General features: G+C 47.7%; 1 protein-coding gene across 1 annotated transcript; it reads right to left on the bottom strand.

Annotated features, from left to right (window-relative positions):
* Nucleotides 1-1,478: 1,478 nt before the first annotated feature.
* ASB1 (ankyrin repeat and SOCS box containing 1) lies at nucleotides 1,479-16,379 on the bottom strand. Its single transcript, XM_090144548.1, has 6 exons — nucleotides 15,766-16,379; nucleotides 15,501-15,642; nucleotides 12,106-12,408; nucleotides 7,377-7,762; nucleotides 5,704-5,881; nucleotides 1,479-5,081 (listed from the first exon to the last, which is right to left on the bottom strand). Exons 1-5 carry the CDS (start codon nucleotides 15,854-15,856, stop codon nucleotides 5,748-5,750), a joined length of 1,056 nt encoding a protein of 351 aa, XP_090000674.1. The 5' UTR covers nucleotides 15,857-16,379; the 3' UTR covers nucleotides 1,479-5,081; nucleotides 5,704-5,747.
* Nucleotides 16,380-19,923: the final 3,544 nt, after the last annotated feature.

Genomic DNA, 19,923 nt, shown 5'->3' with positions numbered 1-19,923 from the left:
GTTGGTTTTCATAGCCCAGGGCAAATATTTGAGCATTTCATAGTGCAAAGCAAAACCTCTTCCCTTCCTCACTGCTGCAGGAAAAGTAACTGCATTAGATCCTAAGGTAGGATTGATGAGTGCGATTAATTAAAAAAAGTTGTGATGACATTATAAAAAACAAGGGCAGGCTCTCAGATGGGCTCTTCTCCCCAGAAATACAAGAAATTCAATGAGAGGTGACCAAAAACCTCATCCTGTCTCCTCCAGAGAGACGACCAAGAGAGGACAGGTTTACAGCACACAAATTCAGGGCTTGAGTCCAACAGCCCTTTAAACAATTCCACATTTATCAGGCTGGCATTTGCAGCTCGGATCTCTCCCCAGCAACAATAAATCTCCAGTTCTTTCCAAGCTGCAGCACGGAGATAGTTGCTGACCTATTCCCCAGGAGGGTTATGGGCACTCAATTGGGACAGCCACAACATAAGCTTCATGTTGGGGCACAGGAAGGAGCCACTTCTGAATTACAGCAATATAGAGGTTGGTTGTGAGTTTTAGAATTTCAGATCAGGGTTCGTTTGGCTTTGTTTTGATCCACCACCACCATAATTCCAAATCATTTCATCATTTTCTTCCTCTTTTTGCCTTTAGAGGAAATTTTGGCATCAGCTAGGAAGTGGAAACGGCAGGAATCCTAAAAAACAGACTGGCATCCTTGATTGGAGACAGCTATAGAGACTAAGTACCCACAACTCTCCTTGTACCACCTAAAGAATGCAAGCTATCCAGGTGTGACAGATAGACCGCACTACATCTGCTAATCCCTAGAAGGAAGAGCACACCCAGCAGAAGTGCTTGCAGCTTGAACTTGTAGGGAGTTTCCCAATGAAAATATCAGAAAAGGCCAAGTTACAAGAACCAAAACGCTCTGAAGAATTACACTGCCTTCAGAGTACTTCCATGCCAGGATAATCTGAGGAGCTAGATTTCCAGAGATGGACCCAAATAAAGCAGAAACTAGAGGTCTGAAGAGCCTTCTTCGGTATATTTTGAAGGACCAGGTGGACAGACAAGACCTGTGGGCTGCCCAAAGCAGCAGGAGTGACAGTGCTGCCATGGCATTCCAAGGAAAGGGCAGGTCAGCAATGCTGAGGATGTGAGCTCGTGAATGAGGATTGGTGGCGGAGATGCTCCTGAGAGCTGTTTGCTCTGCACATCCCCGATGGGCTACGGTTTGATTTGGTTTCCACATCCCTCTTGAAAACTGTCCAGGGGTGACAATGGTACAGGAAACCACTTCTCAGCCTCTGGCTGTAACCCACTTGCAGGAAGCATGGTTCTCCGGCCCCCTCCAGTGGCTACAAAACAGGCTGAGGAGTCAGCTGGATTCAGGAGTAGGAAAACCAGGAAATAATTCAGGTTTAGGAATATTAGGAAATACATAGAAGCATTTCCCCTTCCCATGGCGAGGTAAATGATTAGGCACACAGCCAAGCTCTTGCACTGGAACATCTTTATTTAGCTACACACAGACCCACCACAGATATCTCCTATCTGCTCTTGGATCAAATCTTACTGCTGTGCACAATCATTCTACCCTGGGCAAAAGAAAGGAGCACTGAATAGTGTTCCTTGAAGCAGCGCTCTTGGCTGTCACCTCTGCTTTGTGCTGGGCAGGTCCCTGGATTCCTTTCTTCAATGGAACAAGGGCTTAAGAGGTGCTGCACCTCAAAGGCCAGTTCTGGTGTAAAAAGTGCTATATTTGAATAAGGGAAGGAGAAAAAAAACCAAACAAACCAACGAACACTGCAACCTGGTAGATTCCATTCTGCCATTTGCACAACTCCCAAATGACAGGAAGTTACATTTGGGTATTACGCCAGCTACCAGCATTTCATGCTCTCAAAAGTCCCTATACAACAAAGAAGAAAGCCTACAAGACTCCTTTGTATATCTTTGCTTATTCCAGATCTGCTTCAGTTCTTTAACCATTTTCCAAATCTCATCCCACCCAGTACTTACAGCAAGGCCACACAATGCACACTTCATACATTATGCACAAATATAAAAGGCATTCTTCAGTGGAGGGGATGCACACTGCACAACTGTTCAATTTCCCACATCTCACTTGTTATTCATGTTATCTGAGGATGCCTCCCAGACTGCATGGAAAATAATACTTGTATAAAAAATGCATTGCTACATAGGAGGAAATGGTAAAGTCTGAATTAAGGCAAAAATAAATGTCACTTATACAGTGTGAAAACATAAGATATGCATATTATTACTCAGATTTCGTATTGGAAGACTATTGTTTACTGGGTTTAAAGGGACAGGGACAGCCAGAGGATATGTGCTGTTGCCCTGCAGGACATCATAAATCTAATTTGAGATTCATTATTACAATGAAAATTGCAGATATTCTGTGTATTAAACCATTTCATCCAGGCAAAAATGGGTTTATGTTGCCTAGCAACAAATGTCCACAAGGACTACTCCAGCAGCAGCCTTCACACTTACAGCTTAATGTTACGTGAGCTGTTCTCAAGCACTGGACTCTCTTCAGTCCCTCAAAAAGGTAGTTCACTCAACTTTAAGACTGAAACCTTGGCAGGAGGCACAGTCCATCAGTTAAGATGGCAGATGCACTCCTGCACTTCCAAGGTTTGACTGTGCAGACACCCAAGTGCTTGTTGAACTTTAAGCTTGTTTGCTATAGGAGTGTGGGAACCATCCTTTGATCCACTGGGCTCAGGGACTTGAGGCATTCACAGTTAGGGGAATACTTTGGACTGCACACAGGTTGGATTTGAAGACCCATATAGTCTTTAAACTTGAGGTCAAAAGGACTACCCCTATGCACAAAGTTCAGCACGCTGTTAGAGCATCGTGATTATTGTACTTCAAATGATAAATAAAGAATGGGTAACTGAGGTGGAAGCCCCCACCCCTCAGCATAGCTTGAGCTTACCAACAGGACCAACTAAGGAATCCTATCAGTACCACTTACTGACAGTCCATGGAAAGAGTGCTTTTCCAACTCCCACTCCCATGGCAGGGAGCTCAGAAGGATGGCTGCAATTGTTGGCCTGGATAAGACTTCACTGGCTGACTATCCATAGGAGGGATGTAGGACAGTGTCAATCAAGGGCACAACAGTCAACAGATCAAATACAGAAGGCAGCTGTAATGAAACTTGTAACAGATATATCCGCAGAGGCTTAGCATTACCTATACACTCTAGTAACATTGTGCACTGAGTTGTTTGTTATGCCTCCCCAGAGGAGCACGTGCCTTCCACCTCTATCCAGCTACTTTCTCCCAAAAGGCACTAATGTGTGAGTGGTTTGCAAAACTATGTGAAGAAGTAAAAATCGGACTGAAAAAGACGGCCCAAAGAAGCTGTTGCCATGGCATTTTCTCTAAACATCCTCCCTCATTTTCTGCCTCTATACACTTGGGCTAGAGAATATGTTTGGTCCGTGCTCCTGCAAAACATTATGGTTCTACCAGCAAGGTGACAAGCGGCTTTACAACCTGCCTGCATCTTTCAGGCATGTTAACACTTCCATAAAGCAGGCACACAACTCTCAGGCAAAATGCTCATGGACTGCCCTGGCCTCCCGTACGGTGAAAACCTAAACCATCTGCAAGCCTGAAAAGGAAACAATGCAATACTGCTGCCTTCTCACCTTGAAAGCATGCCCATAGCTATACATCCTTGCCATTATATCTCATCTGATGAGGATTTCTGAAAGTGTCTGAACAGTGAGTGAGTGTGACCATTGCATTTCAGCCTTTTCTCAACAGTGTAATGCTCAGTAATGCAAATCTTGCCTCCTTATCCTAAAATAAGTGAGCAGAGCAATGTACAAGGCCACCTGACTGCTCTTCCAGGCCCAGGCATGGAACAGAAATAAAAGGAAACAATCAAGCGTCTCCATTTCTTCCTGCCCTCCCTCCTTCTGCAAAAGCATCTCAGAAAGATGCTTCAGCAGATAATAAAAACATACAAAGAAGTTCACTGTTGCTTATCAAACTCCACCATAAAAAATATCTCAGGAACTGAGCTGTGAGTTTGCAGTCACTGATGCGTCTGGAAAAAAGCATTTCATAAACAAGTGCTACACCCTATTCACCTTTCTGCTCTTTCTTTAGGTATTTGTAAGCAGGTATCTCCAACTAAAAGACATGCAACTTACTCCTCCTTCAGCAACTGATCTGAAGTGCGCAGCAACTCAAGGAGTATCTAATAGCAGAGCACTCATTCAGGGTAAAACACTGCTGGCACAGGCTCTACTTCATTCAGAATCATGCTACCTCCTAATTCCTTGATAAAAGATAAAAAGTCCTTTCTTCTCCCTCCTCTACAGTGCTGAGAGAAGCAGGATCAAACAAAAAGGCCTGTTAGGTGGATTTATCTGGTCATGCTTCTGTGAGGTAAGGAGTAAAAGGTAGGTAGGAATTTCTATGTGCTCTGCATTGTCACCTACTTTACTGGGCCTTCAGTAAGGTCACAATCACTGGAATATAGCAAGGCAGTCTACAGATAATTTTTGTTATCTTTTTCTTCATAATCACACAGATATATTCACAGCCATTGCATCAACCACTATCCAGCACTGCAAGACAACAATTTAATTTAGCAGCCCCTCCACTCCTGGTCATTCTTGGTCATTCTCAAATATTCAAACCAATTTTACAGTGAACGGTTGAGTTTGGTCATTGCTTTTCCAGAAAGTACCCTAGAAATCTTTCAAGTTCACATTCTGTCTTCGTCTGAGTATCACAGTCCTTGACTCACCACCACTGCAGCAGTGACTGAACCACAGGGATCAATCACATCATCCCTGCAATGAACTCTGTACTATTCAGTTTCCATGGATGAAAATACCATTTCCTCTTCTCTCCGTATCTTCTCATTTGTGGTACAGCAGTGTCCTGGGCAGTTGGGAGGAGGACTGGCCAACCCTTGCCTCATCCATCATAGTGCTGGAAGGCGAGCTAACGTGCCACAGCAGATCTGGTGGTCTGTAGAAACGACTCAGATGGGATAGGATTACACATTCTGCTACTCTCCCATCTGTGCAACGGGGCCTCTGGAGGAAGAAAGCCAAGTCAGCAGCTACCTTGCAGCACGTAGAGACACGGATACAATTCTCCAAGTAATGCACAGCACTGGACAGGAAACTTGATGCATTTCACACCAGAAGAGGACAGAAGAAAATATACCCACTTTTACAGCAGCAACCACAAACTCCACAGGGAAGAGAAAGGCCAGGTACTGACAGCAGAGGGAGAACAGTGCTGCTGTAATCCCCTTACCAAGGCAAGGAGAGACTTCCTTGCACACTGTAGGAAAATGAAAGGCTTAAATACAGGAACATTTGCCACACAAAAGTGCCTCTGAGACCCAAGGTGTGTGTAACACGGAGCAATAACAGAGGTAGAGTCGTAACAAACAGACATATGCTAACAGCTATGGGATATACTGTGTTTGCTCATGTAACAGCCACACACACTTGTGACCTCACTGCCCGACCAGTTGCAAACAAATCACCAGTGAGATAACTGGCAGCTTAAGTGTAGACACACAAAATCATTGCACCCTAATCTGGAGGGGAAACCCACAGGGGCAGGGAATTATGTGCATTCCATGAGCAAACCAGTATTTCTCTGGGGGCAAAGGGCTAGAATTGGCACCTGGCTTTGTCAACTCACTCGTTTAGCAAATCAAACTGTCCCAGAAAGCAGCTGGTTGCCCTTTAACTGTGTTCATGAAGTAAAAATTGTTTAATGGGGTCTGGGACTGGAAGGATATGGATCAGATCCAGACGAGATTTGCCAAGTATTCTTCGTACAGCTATGCGGCAGAGAGACAACAGGCTCCGGGCGCGGCCTGCAATAAAGAAAGCAGAGAGGAACTGTTGAGGGACAGATGGAGGAAGATAACAGCATGTAAATTGTGCAGAGCTACGGTTGGCAGCGGAGGAGCCATTTACCCCTTCCAAATGCTGAGGCTACGACCTGCACAGCAACACGAAGGCAGTGCAGGAGAGCTGAGTATGCACAAATCCTCCCTACGAGGAGGCCAAACCTTTTGGCCAAGGATTTGGAGCAATCACAGCTGCCACACAGGCAGTTTGGAAGGGTAAAAAGGGCAACTGCAAGGGGTTGTGGCTACAGAGCGAGTTCCTGCCAGAGAAGGTTCAAAAGATCACTGCCCAATCCACACCAAGCAAGGCTGTGAGAGACTTTATGCTAATCCAATCATTTTAAAAAGATGTGGACTTTCTTTTTGCACTAAATTACCCCCTGAGAATCAACAGCACTGATGTTCAGCTCAGGTCTTATCACAGATTTCCTCTGATGGCTTCCATTGAGTTCATGGTGAACTCTTCCATCACAGAGATAAGAGGATGGTGGCATCCATGTTGATTCAGGATACTCAGGCTCTCCTGGGTATCCCTCCATTATCCAGCATGTTCTACCCAAGGAGTCCCATTTGCCTCCTAAAAACAGGTTTAATGGAAACCACTTGCTCTGTATTTGTGGCTCCTCTCAGCAAAAGTCTAGGCAGGTTTGAAAAAAGCATGTGCAAAGCTGAATAACTTTGGGGTGGAGCCTGGGAATTGGATCCCACATCCCAAAATTCTTTTCAATTTCTCTGGTCTGGAGTTCAAGAAGGAAACCCCACTCTGGACTCTGGTACAAAACCCTGGCCTTTACCAGGTGAGCCTGATGGCTTTATGAGGTGCTGCTCTTGTTGAAAGTAGGGTGCACACTGAAGTGATGCCACGTTTGTTATAAAAGAAAGAAATATCAGATAAATTAAGGCAAGTTTGGACTGGAGGCTAAGGCTTACTTCTGTAACTCATTTCCTTCCCCACTTTCTTCCACCATTTTCCACCATTTTAGTTCCTTTTTTTCCCCTTTTACTGCCACCACTGCATCTTTATTTCCCAAGAAGCCTGCGCAGACACAACTAACCCTTGAGCACAGGGTCACTCAAGAACAGTGAGGACACATCTATACGGCTTTGGAGAACTGGGTCCAACAGGATACACCTGCCTGTGGTTTGCAAACCCAAATCCCTGCTACAATACCATCCTAACCTTCCCTTAGGCACCTGAGGACAACAGCAGGCAATGGAAAAGAGCTGGGAGAAAGATTTTAGAAAGTAAAATTACAGAGGCTGGGCTGAGGAGACAGGGATCACTGGGAGCTCAAGGATACAAGAAGGAAAACAGAAGGCGAAAAACACAAAAAGCAACAAGAGAAAAACAGGGAGTCTAGCTGGGAACAAGGGGGCCATTGAGCTGTCAGTGCCAAGAAATTCTCCTGAATCTAGAGCTCGATAAAACCAGTCACCACAGTAACTCAAAGCCACTTACCTCGTGCTTCTTTGAAGACTTGCAGAGCCTCAGGGTTGACTTTGACCCTCCCCGTGGAGTCAAATTCCAAGGCCTCCACCTTCACCAGGTTCAGGTTGGCTCCAAAGTCAATCAAGAGGTGGATGAACGCCGCATCACAGCCATGCCGCAGGACAGCGTCCATCACACACACCGGTGAGCCCCGAGAGAAGCCTTGGATGTTGATTGGCCCACGGCAATTAAAATCTGGGTTGGCTCCAGCCTGGAGCAGCAGCCGGAAACACTGAAGGTTGTGGTAGGCAGCACTGATGTATAGTGGACAGACCACAAGTGTGGTGAGGGGTCGCAAGGAGGGGCTGGAGACCCGAGAAGCGAGGTGGTGATTCACATCCACATCTGCACCATATCTAAAAGGGAGAGTAGTAACCATTTGGAAAGAAGGGCAACATCAGGATGACTGGTAGCCCAAGGGCACAAAATGGCCATGAGGAAGGCAGAGGACACCGAGAGGACCAACAACCATGTGGGCTGCCTGTCCTTGGTTCATCTGAGCCCACCACCCATCTTCCACCCACGCTTACCCCCAAAGTACGGGAAAAAAAATCAAATTAAGGCCACGCTGGTTCAGAAGAAGAAGGGTGTCTGCAAGTGGACTTAATGCAATTTCACCCATGTACGTTCAAAGTTAATTCAGGGGACCTTTTTGTAATGCCTCTCTTCCAGGGACAGGCTTAGTACAGAAGCAGGGATGTCATATCTAGTATGGTCTGATCTTCAAGAAGCAAAGCTGTCCTGCTGCCAGAAATAGCCCAGGCTCAAGACAGAGAAGGCTGAGGGACACCTTCCCTTACCCTCCTGAAGGATATGCCAAGCACAGCTTTGGCACAAGGAACAGCTCAGCCCTGAGCCAGCAGCATGTAATGTTGGATGCTAATGGGCTGGCTGGGAAGCAGGGGATGTTTCCAAATGACTCAGTTGAAGAGATGCAGTGAAGTAACTTCCCCACCAGTATAAAACAGGCCAAAAAGCAATGCAAGCGATTGATCTGCCTGTCACAAACAGCAGGGAAATGGAAACAGTAATTAGTGCTCAGCAGTGAAACACATATGATAAATCCTGCTCCCAAAGAAACTTGGATGGTTGAAATCCCATCAAAAATCCCATCCAAGTCAAAGAAAGACCTTTTCTCTAGTGCTCATCTCAGTTGATGGGAGGTATCGGCCAATTCTAAGCGTGTAAGAAACTAGAAAAATATAAAATAACTGTTGCCAGACGTTCTGTTCTCCCCATCCATCCTGTATGGCTCAATTTACAGGTTATATATAACGTGAGACATTGCATAAGAGATTACAGTTCACTGGCCAGCACTCTGGGTACTGAAGCAGGGACCTCCAGAAGCTGCAACAGAAAACCTCTCAAGTCTTTTGCAAATGGCTCAGGCCTCAAGCTACCGCAGAGGAAAGTTAATACTTCACATATTTGCTACACGGGGTCATGTCTCTCAACTGCTTCATAAGCCCTTTGGCCAAAGCAAAGTAGGTGCCATCTTGCTGTGGTGTAAAGGCAGGCAAGGAGGCTACAGCTCAGCTCAAAGGCAATCAGCATCATCATGGTATAGAAAGTAACATCAGTGGCATAATTTTTTTCTGGGAGTACAGGTGGCTGTAAGTTTGAAAGAACAGAGAACAGGGCGTATTGGCTTTGATTCCTTTTATTTTTGTTTTGGGTTTTTTTGGTTTGTTTGTTTGTTTGTTTGGAGGAAATGAAGGAAACAGCCAAAAAAATGGGAGCAAAAGGGTCAGGTGTCACGCTCTAGAAAAGCATGGAATTCAAAAAATGGTAATGCAGCACAAATAGGAGACTGTAGAAACGAGCATTGATTTCCCCCAGGCTGGGTAACACCCAAGCAGTGGGACAGCACAGCTCCCCATCTGCTTCACGTGCAGCTTGGGCTGGAACAAGGAAGAAGACAATACAATCCCCTGAGGTGTAACCAGTTTTAATTGCAGTATTAGAGATCAAGCAAAGCCCTGTTTCTTTCCCACATAGGAAAAAGACATTCCTTCAGTCACCAGTCCCCCCTCTCAAAATTGCAAATCAAGCACTCAGAGAACTAGATTTTTTGTCTTCCTATATAGCACACAATACTCCTTTCTGCAGTTAATAAAAAACAAATAAGGAAACCACGTGGGGACAAATTCTTCCTCACTGCAAGCATGTCTCTTGCTGATCCCAGTAGAGACTGGTCTCTACCCATTAAATACTTAGCCAAACACTTCAGTTCAGAGGATAGGAATAGTCAAATTGGATGTGAAGACCCCTTCCAATGGGTCCCTTCCAAGTTGGAATGTTGGACAACTCTACGTCTCATTTAAATTAAGCACATAGAGAACAAGGGCTGGGGAAACCTGTCTGAGAGCTGCAAAGGGCATGCAAGGTGATTTTACCCCAACGCACAAGATCTCCCGAGCATGAGGATCTTGGCTAAGAGCTCAGGAGATCTATAGGGTAGATAAAAGCAAGAAAAAATTGGAGCTAGGCAGTAATGACACTACTGAGAGTCATTAGAGCCACAGCACCAAGCTTTGCTTCGCAGTTCACTGCACTTTAATGGGACACTCCCATCTTCTGGAGAATTTGCTGAATTTGCATCACTTTATGCTTTCTTGAAGTATTGAGGGCAAAATAAGAAAACGTGTCTGTTTTGCACAGGCAATCACACATGTTCCCTATAGATACAGAAATCACTTAAAATCAGACTACACAAGCATTTGAATGGGATCATTTGTGCTACTATGGGACATTCACAGGATGGCTACGGGGCCACTGCCTTCTGTGGCCATGGTTCTGACCACACAGCAGTCTGACTCTCATTTCAGTCTTAATCCCTTTTCATTAATGCTGTCAACGTTCTCATTCTCAGTCCCCCGCTTCCCCAAAACATGAAATTCTGCTGTTTCAGAGTCAGGTACCTGTCTGAGGCACTGGTGGGATTTGTCAGATTGCTTTTTTGCTGCTTTTAGTGCAGCAGAAGGACCTTCTCATCCTGAGGTCATCCCTCAGTGGTGCTGCAAATACAGTATGATGGTCGATCCCATCATAGCACGATCACATAACAAGCTGTTAGGAAAGTAATCTATACCTTGGAAATACAACTGCAAATATTTCTGCCAGTTGTCTTATAAAATGGATCTCCATTCCATAGCTACGTGTGTATTTACTATTAGTGGAGACAATTTCAATTACTGCTTGCTTAGCTGGTATAGTAATTGTGGCAGGATTCAGGAATCCTGGCTGTGCTGCCTTATGATTACGAAAATTGAAGCAAGTTATGTTTGGACACCTGCAGTAAGCTTGACTGGTTGGGCTTTCATTTCAGAACACTGAGGCTCTCTCAAGCTGAATATTCTGAAATATTTTCTCATATCTCAGTAAAAGCGTCTTCCTCATCGCGTTTCTTCTGCCAGATCCTTTAGAGCAACATTTCTGAAAATCTCTGAGTGAGCTCTGTAACATAAGACTGCATTTTAAAGCAAGCAACTCTGAAGAGATCTATGAAATCTGTACTCCGAGATAGTGGAAATTTTGGGCAATCTGACAATTTAGTATTAGCTTAGCAGCCCTGGGAGAGACATCATCTAATAAAAAGGTATTGGACAAACTCCAGTTAATTTTTAATCCTGAAAGTTTTCCAAAATCTTGCTTTTAATATTGCTGGCAAGGTATCCCGAGGAGCAGACATATAAATCAATGCATCAGCTCTCCATGTGCTGAAATACCATTTGCTACATTTCACCCTGCCTTACTGGACATCAGGGGAGACTCTGGGGAATGCAATATGTAATAATGTACCCCGTACCAGCAAGCGTGTGGCAATGTGACATCTTTCTCTCAGTTTGCAGGAGTAGGAAGAGTTTCCCTCCTTCTTTCTACTTCTCAGCTTCCTTAAAGCTGCACTGTGTGAAAATTAATTTGCCCACAAGCAAAATTCCTTTCTGCTGTTATTTTCTAGCAGTTACAGCCATTGAAGGGATTCCTTGGAGAGTGTTTCTCTGTGAATCCAAATAAACTTTCTGTTCTTTTACTACCCCTTTCTACAGCCTGTATTTCCCCCCTATAATCCACTATTATTTGGCATCAAAGGCTCATATAGTTGCTCAGCATGGTCCCTTGTGCAAACAGCTTCCAATTTAGAAGACAGGAAGTACCACGGCATGCCAAAGGAAGGAAACTCAAGCTTACACAGCCTTCTGCTGGACCCTGAGCCTACTCCCTGCTGGAGTGGGGCATGGAGAGTGTCCTACTGATGGGCATGTGCCTGGCAGCCAAGAACAAACTGTGCTGCCTTTGTTCCCAAGGACAGAAAGTGTTTAGAGCAGCAGAACTAAGCTTTCTGGTTGGGTGGGTGATCCATCCCACGAGCAATAGGGGAGCGGAGCTGGCCACTGGGGAGTAGCAGGAACCAAGCAGTCAAGACAGAAGCTGAGGGGAAGGTGGTCTGCAAGACTGAATAGTGGATGGTGGACACAGAAACAGGATCTGTCACCAGGCCCAAACAAAGGGAAAGACACCTAACACCCTTTTAGGAACTTCTCCCGACAGCACTCCTCTTGTCCAGCTTTGCCAAGCAGGCAGGTGAGAAAGAAATGGATACCCCCAGCTGCATAATGGAAAGATCCAAGGGAAAAAGAAAAGCGAGGCAAAGCCATTCTCCACCCCATCGGGATCAACTCCAGGATATATTTCTCACCTGATCAGCTCCCGGAGGATGTCTGCCCGGCCCACACGCGCTGCATGGTAGACAGGTGTGCTGCGATGGTGCCGGCTGCCATTGGGGTCAGCTCCAGCTTCCAGCAGGATCTTGGCACACTCGAGGTGCCCGTTGACCACAGCCACGTAGAGGGCGGTCTGCCCCTTCACATCCACCAGGTCTATCTCAGCCCCTTTCTGGAGGAGGAAGTCGACACAAGGGCCGTGGCCAGCAGTGGCAGCGATGCGTAGAGGAGTGCAGGGCAGCCACCCGCAGCACCACACCGACTTCTCATTGATCCGGCTAGTGAGAAACATAGGGTCAAGAGGTCTCCGGTCATCTTCTGCCACCCCACCCGCCCCTACCCCAGAGGAGAGCCCAAACAGCACCCTTCAAGTTTTCCTCCACATTTTGGGGGCTTTACAGCAGCTCTGAAAAGCTCCTGCCGATAGCCTGTCTCCACTGCAGCAGGCTGTAGCAGATATGGCATGCCTGGACTATGGGCTCTGCTGCAGCTCTGCTGTGTCAGGAACTGCACATATGCACAATGAGGGACAAACCCTTCCTCAAAATTCAGCCAAATGACCAAAGAAACCCCTCCCTCTACTCCCTTTCCATGGGGAGATGACCCCACTAGAAGTGACCGAGCTAGGGACCAAAACTGCTTAATTAAAGCTGCTTCAAAAGTGGCAGAAGGTTGTCAAAGCAGCAGGAAAACAGAAAAGGACTATAGGAGGAGAAATGCATGGAAACTCAGGCATACATCTCTATCACACTGCTGGGATGCCCACACACTCAGCCTGGCACCATGGAATGACATAAATGCAAAACCAGGGAAGCTCAAAACAGTACAAACACTGCCCTGCCAGCAAGAAAGGAGCTGGCTTGGAGAGAGATGCCACGTTAAACAGAACAGCAGAAATAGATCGTTGGCATCCTTGTGAGCCTATTGTCAGAAGAGCTTTATTCAAATTATATAAGACTTGTCTGGCAGGAGGCTGCTTGGATCCCCTCTGAAATCACGTGTACTACTTGTCACACTCAGTACAGTAATCCAGATCTGGTTAGACCCATAAATCTCAAATATCCAGGCCTCAGTCCCCAACTCCCTGTAAATCCCTGCAAGTACTCTTTTAGAAGCAATACGCCAAGAGAAAGTGATTTCTTTAAGGCCACTGCATGCTGGCCAAAGTGCCCTTTAGCCAGAGCAGTAGTAGATTTGCTCTTCTAGCTCACTCTGTCCTGGTCTCTATAACAAGAACAGGATAAAACACTTTTCATACACTGCACTTAAGGCAACTTGCTAAGAGAGCAATGCCACCACCTTTTTTTTTTTTTACTTCAAACATGTTTTAGGAAGAGGATTAAAATAAACCCTGTAGAAGTTCTCCCTAGCAGGTTTGGGCATCTCCACTTTACATCCAGTACCACATTAGTGGTCATGGTGATGATGGGTCAACAGATGGACTTGATCATCCTAGAGGTCTTTTCCACTCTTAATGATTCAGTGACTGTGTTCAACAGTCACTGAATTTTTCTGTCAACAGTCACAACATTTTTCTGTTCACTCCACCACCTGTGTGATGGTGCTGCAGGTCCTGCCAAACTTTGCTGTTTCCTGCAGAAACCTTGGTCAGCTCATTGTCTTGAAGGGCTGCCTGCTCCTGCAGCATGATGAAAAGGAAGCCAAAATCTCAGACCAAGGGACCAAAGAGGCCCAGCAGAGTTGCCTAGGTAGAGAAAAAGGGGTTGGCTCATTCTCAATTTTTGCTGAAATGACAGTTTTTAAGGCTAGTAAACATTGTGCACTCTAAGCATTTTTCTCCATACTGCAGGAAAATTAATTAACTATCCCCATGGTCAGAGACTCAGCACTGGGTAGATTTTGTAACATAGGGTGTTTCAGGTTTACAACTGATTATAACCCCTTTTGTATGTTTTTCTCATTATATGTAGACTCTTATTTTCATGGTATTGTATTTCCATCATGATCCAAAAAGAGTTTGTGCATGGACAATGCAAGTTCACAAACTGGCTTGAGATTTGCCTCCAGTGAGACTGACACAGGGTTGATTTCAAATGTGAGCAGGGCAGCCTCCCACCAGACACAGCTCCTGTCGAAACAGAGCACAGCACTTCTATCAGTGGGAAAGGTGTTCAAAAGGAGCAGGCTATGGGGAGGAGGGAGTGAATCATAGAATAACCAGGGTTGGAAAAGACCTTCAAGATCATCCAGTCCAACCATCCACCCATCACCAATAGTACTCACTAAACCATGTCCCTCAACACAAAATCTAAATGTTCCTTTAACACCTCCAGGGTCGGTGACTCCACCACCTCCCTGGGCAGCCCATTGCAGTGCCTGACCACTCTTTCAGAAAAGTAGTATTTCCTAACGTCCAGCCTAAATCTCCCCTGGCATAGCTTGAAGCCATTACCTCTAGTTCTATCACCAGTTACATGAGAGAAGAGGCTGACCCCCAGCTCACTACAACCTCCCTTCAGGTAGTTATAGAGAGCAATAAGGTCTCCCCTGAGCCTCCTCTTCTCCAGACTGAACAATCCCAGCTCCTTCATCTGCTCCTCATAAGTCCTGTGCTCCAGACCCCTCACCAGCTTTGTCGCCCTTCTTTGAACCCGCTCAATTTCTTTCTTGCAGTGTGGGGCCCAAAACTGGACACAGCCCTCGAGATGTGGCCTCACCAGAGCTGAGTACAGGGGTACAATCACTTCCATGTTCCTGCTGGCAAGGAGGAACCGTTCCTGATGCAAGCCAGGATGTGCCACTGGCCTTCTTGGCAATCCAGGCACACTGCTGGCTCATGTTCAGCCCAGCATCAATCAATACCCCCAGGTCCATTTCCTCTACACAGTCTTCCAGCAGCTCAGCCCCAAACCTGGGGTTGTTGTGGCCAAAGTGCAGGACCCGGAGGATCAGAGAATCGTAGAATCATTCATGTTGTAAAAGACCTCTAAGATCACTAAGTCCAACCCACCGTGCCCACTAACTACGTGTCTCAGTGCCACACCTCCACAGCTCTGGGACACCTCCACCACAGGCCAGGAACACCTTTGTGGGCAGCTGTGCCACTGCCTCATTGCTCTTTCTGAGAAGAAATTGTTCCTAATATCCACACTGAACCTCCTCTGGAGCAACTTGAGGCCATCAGCTCCCCTCCTACCACTGTTACCTGGCAGAAGAGGCCGACCCCGCCTCACCACAACCTCTTTCCACGCAGCTCTAGAGAGCAGTGAGGTGTCTCCCGAGCCTCCTCTCCTCCACACCTAACAACCCCATTCCCCCATCAGACTCGCGCTGCTGCCCATCGCAGCTCTGCTGCCCTTCTGTGTGCACGCTCCAGCTCTCAGCGTCTTTCACTCAGCAGCCTCCTCACCTCTGGAAGCTCTCCTCCTCCAGCAAGCTCTTCAACGTGGGCAGATCCCCCACGTAGGCTGCATCGTGTAGCCGGGTGTCCTCGCAGCGCTCCAGAGGGTGGTCGCAGAACTGCTCCCTCAGCCACTCCTTCAGATCCCGACCTGCGCTGGAGAGAGCGGCGTTGGGCTGAGCGCATCGGCAGGCGGCGGCTCGGAACCCCGACCCTCGCAGCTTCCGAGCTTCCCCGCGCGGCCTCCCCGCGGCTCTCCCCGCCCTCACGTTACCTGCGGGCCCGCCCGGGGCGCTGAGGGCGCCCGCCGCTTCACCACCGCCGCTCGGGGCGGCCCCGCCGCCGGCAGGACTGCCCTCGGCCATCCGCCCGCAGGCAGCCGGCTCACATCGCGGCCTTCTCTCCGCCGCCGCCACGGCCCTCCCTTCCCCAGCCCGGCCTGATTGGTGCCCGCCGCCGCTTCCTGCCTCCGCGTTAAGGTGGTTTTCCCCGGCCGGAGGAGGCGGCTCTCAGCTAACGATTCCTCCTTCAGAACTGCTCGGCTCACGGAGCTGCATCGCCTATTGCACCTGGGTTATGGCATCAGTTGGGGGGGGGGGGGTGTAAGGATGGAGCGCAGCCCCGCTGAAAAGGACCTGGGGGTGCTGGTGGGTGGCAGCTGGACGTGAGACAGCACTGAGCCCTCACAGCCCAAACCCAACCGTATCAACTGCATCAAAAGCTGTGTGGAGGGAGGGGATCTGCCCCTCTGTGCTGTGAGACCCGTGCTGTGAGACCCGCACTGCATCCAGATGGGGAGTGCTCAGTGCAGGAGAGATGGGGATCTGTTAGAACGTGTCCAGGGAAGGGCCACAGAAATGCTCCAAGGGATGGAACACCTTCCCTAAGAGCGGAGCTGAGAGAGCTGGGGCTGTTCAGCATGGAGAAGAGAAGCTGCAAGGAGACCTGAGAGCGGCCTTTGAGTATCTGGAGGGGAGCTACAGGAAGGAGACAGACTCTTTAGCTGGGTCTGTTGTGACCGGAAAAGGGAAAATGGCTTCAAACTAAAAGAGGAGAGATTTAAACTGGATATAAGGAAGAATTTTTCACAATAAGGGTAGTAAAGCACTGGCACAGCTTGCCCAGAGAGGTGGTGGATGCCCTGTCCATGGAGACACCCAAGATCAGGCTGGAAGGGCTCTGAGCACCTGATTGTGCTGTAGCTGTCCCTGTTCATCACAGAGGGTTTGAGCCAGATGATATTTAAAGGTCCCTTCCAACTCAAACAATTCTACCATTGGCTGTGTGGAGCTCAGCAGGACAAAGCTCTGGGCTGAGGGAGTCTGTGAAGTTTGTCTCTACCAGCTCATCAGAAAAGAAACCCTCAGCCAAAATGTCCTTTGGTCCATTCCCCACAGCACCATGGATCCAAGCCCTGGTGGCTTCTCAAGTTTCTTTCCAAAAGCACAGAGCTCATTTGTTGGTGCACGGATCTGGGCACTCCTACTTCCAGAAGAGATGTGCTGGAAACGGGCAGTGCCATCACTGTTCAGCCCTTAGCCACCACCCGCAGCTTAGTGGATAGAAGCTGTTCTGGTGGGCTGCAGGACCTTTCTTAGGTTAAACAAGGTCTACCCATCACTCAAATTGTAGAGGAAGTTCTGTGCAATCATATTTTCCCATTTTTCCCTGCAGCATAGTCTCTTGCTGTTGGGGAGAGAGGAGCTGTGCTGAGAATAGATGGAGCTGGCTGTCAGCAAAAAGGCAAGCCCTGAAGACGCGACCAAGAAACCTGCAGGAACAGGCTCTGACCAAAAATCTGCTACTGTGTATAACTCCCCCCTCCCCCCCAGGTATTTTCAAGTACAGAGCTCAAAGGTGCACTCTTAAAAGGAAGCAGAGAGCTTGTAAGGTGCCCATATAGGCACAGCACTTTGGAAGTGCAGTTGATACAGCAGGGGTGCAAAAGGTTTGCAAGGAAAGTGGTTCTCATCAAGTTCCAGCTTCCTCCGAAGGCAGTTGGAGCAACTCCTTGTGGACCACAGCCACTCTCTGAGTGCTTGAAACACATCCTTGCTTCTGCCTGCACATCTGAATTCCCAGTGCCAGAGAGAATGGTGGTAATCCATCTGGCTTTCCTGGAGTTCCACTCCACTTCTCCATGACAGGGTGTCAGTCCACAAATGGCAGAATGGCTGCAAATAAGGTTTCCTGTAACTGTTACTGTTTGGGCTGGAGCAGTCCAGGGGAGAGATTTGCAATCTGCAAATCAAACCAGTTTGCCTTGCCTAGTAAAAGATCCAAAGGGAAAAGGAATGGATGGGATTTTCAGAAGCCAGTGATGCCGGCCAGCACTGCCACCTTCCCCTGCTGCAGTCCTTATGCCATTAGACAAGACAGATGTGAGGCCAAGGAACATCCCCTTGAATTAATTGGCTGCCGGTCTGGAAATGTGACTCAACGCCTGCTGGGACCTCCTTGAGTCAAAGGGATGAGATCTGAAAACCAGATACTAGGGCTAGGTGGAGCTCAAAATCCACATTAGACGTACATCTCAGTTCCCTATAGCTATGCCTGATAATAGCACAAGACAGACCAGAGCAACGTGCTACCTATCATATGTCCGCTGTCGCCACAGATTTAATGGGGCTAGATTTAATGAGCTCCCCAGCTACAAAGCATTGTGCTGGATTGCTGGCCAGCAGTGAGGTCCCATCCAGAGGAGAAAGGCACATCAGTTCATAGGCTTTCATATGCATGGCTTTAGTCCAAAAGCTGTAACACTGTGCATAATGGGATAGTTACTGCAAGGGACGGAAACCTTTGTACTTCAGTGTCTTCCTAGCAAGAACAGGATGCCAGCTTTCAAGGCACGTAGGGAGAGGCCAATCCTTGTCAGCACAACTTTACTTTAGAGAAGATTTGTTTTTTGGCTGTGTCATTTGGAGCTGACTCTTTCCTCTTCTGTCATGGGTACAATGTAGACAGGAAAGAAAAGGAAGCAGAGGGCACAACATTGTTTACTTGCAGTATGTTGTCCCCATGGGCAAAGCAGAGCCTCACAGAAACACAAAGTGGCTGGTAAATAGAACAGACAGAGTTGGAAAGGAAGTGTCTGGACTGCTCATGATTCTAGGTTCTCTCAGTTCTTGCAGAAAATGCTTCCCGTTTAACCATTCCCTTCTCTCATATCCACGTATTTATATATGGTTTTATGTATTTATGTGAAAACCAACCCATCCCAAGCAGATCTAACTGGTTCTCATTGGGAGGTGGTAGAAAGGGATGCTCTTCCAGCCTGTCCCACCAGGAGGCTGGATAAGCCCAGCTCCAGAGCTCAAGCATATACACATCTTCTATTCCCAGTACATAGCTGTGAGCCTGCAGCATGGTCAGCACCTTGAAAGGGAAGATCCCAGTGGAGAAGCAGAGAGTAGGACTTCCTATCACAGCATCCACCATCAGAGCATGCTAGATTGTCTGCTTTCCAGCTGTGCTCCTGAGGTTCATGGCTTATTTTTAAAGGCTACAAAAGGCAGCTGCTGATCATTCAGAATACACTGGACCGAGTAGCTCCTTTGGAGTCAGGCTTTGCTAGCTCACTCTCTTGGGGCATATAACTTCTTGAAACCTGCCATGGCCAGGCCTACTGGCAGCCAGAGCACGAGCTCCCTTGCCTCCTCTTTGTTCCATGGCTGGCAGTCTGGCAGTTTGTTCTCAGTGGGCAGCCTTTTGCATCGCTGCACTGATCCCATGCCATTTGAAACCAGATCCACCCAGCAACTGGGACCTGTTACTCTCTCAAGGAGAGCTTCCAAGATCTAAAAATACCAATTCAGCACAGCAGACACACGCCTGGATCATTAGACAAGACCTTTTCTACAGCTTCTGACACTGAAGCAGTGAAAATCTAAAAAATGTCTACATGCAAAGAAAGCAGCATCTGAGGAATCCTCAGCCATGGGCAGGTAGTTCAGCCACACCAACACGAAAAGGAAAGAAAAGAGGAGAGGAGAATAAAATGAAGAGAGGAGAAGAGAGGGGAAGAGAGGGGAAGAGAGGGGAAGGGAAGGGAAGGGAAGGGAAGGGAAGGGAAGGGAAGGGAAGGGAAGGGAAGGGAAGGGAAGGGAAGGGAAGGGAAGGGAAGGGAAGGGAAGGGAAGGGAAGGGAAGGGAAGGGAAGGGAAGGGAAGGGAAGGGAAGGGAAGGGAAGGGAAGGGAAGGGAAGGGAAGGGAAGGGAAGGGAAGGGAAGGGAAGGGAAGGGAAGGGAAGGGGGAAGGGAAGAGAAGAGAAGGGGGAAGGGAAGAGAAGGGGGAAGGGAGGGGAAGAGAAGGGGGAAGGGAGGGGAAGAGAAGGGAGAAGGGAGGGGAAGAGAAGGGAGGGGAAGAGAAGGGAGGGGAAGAGAAGGGAGGGGAAGAGAGGAGAACAGAGGAGAGGAGAGGAGAGGAGAGGA

This window comes from Phasianus colchicus, chromosome 7 (assembly GCF_987193195.1).
Source record: "Phasianus colchicus chromosome 7, bPhaCol1.hap1.1, whole genome shotgun sequence".
Lineage (NCBI taxonomy): Eukaryota > Metazoa > Chordata > Aves > Galliformes > Phasianidae > Phasianus > Phasianus colchicus.
The sequence above is the reverse complement of the archived record's forward strand: the minus strand, read 5'-3'. Positions and strand labels throughout refer to the sequence as shown.

What these genes read in the sequence shown, in the direction of transcription:
- ASB1 (XM_090144548.1), bottom strand. Translation starts at nt 15,856, where the DNA reads ATGGCCGAGGGCAGTCCTGCCGGCGGCGGGGCCGCCCCGAGCGGCGGT. An exon ending in CGCCCCGGGCGGGCCCGCAG is followed by an intron (nt 15,643 to 15,765) that starts GTAACGTGAGGG and finishes TCTCCAGCGCAG; the next exon opens with GTCGGGATCTGAAGGAGTGG. An exon ending in GAGGAGGAGAGCTTCCAGAG is followed by an intron (nt 12,409 to 15,500) that starts GTGAGGAGGCTG and finishes GTTTCTCACTAG; the next exon opens with CCGGATCAATGAGAAGTCGG.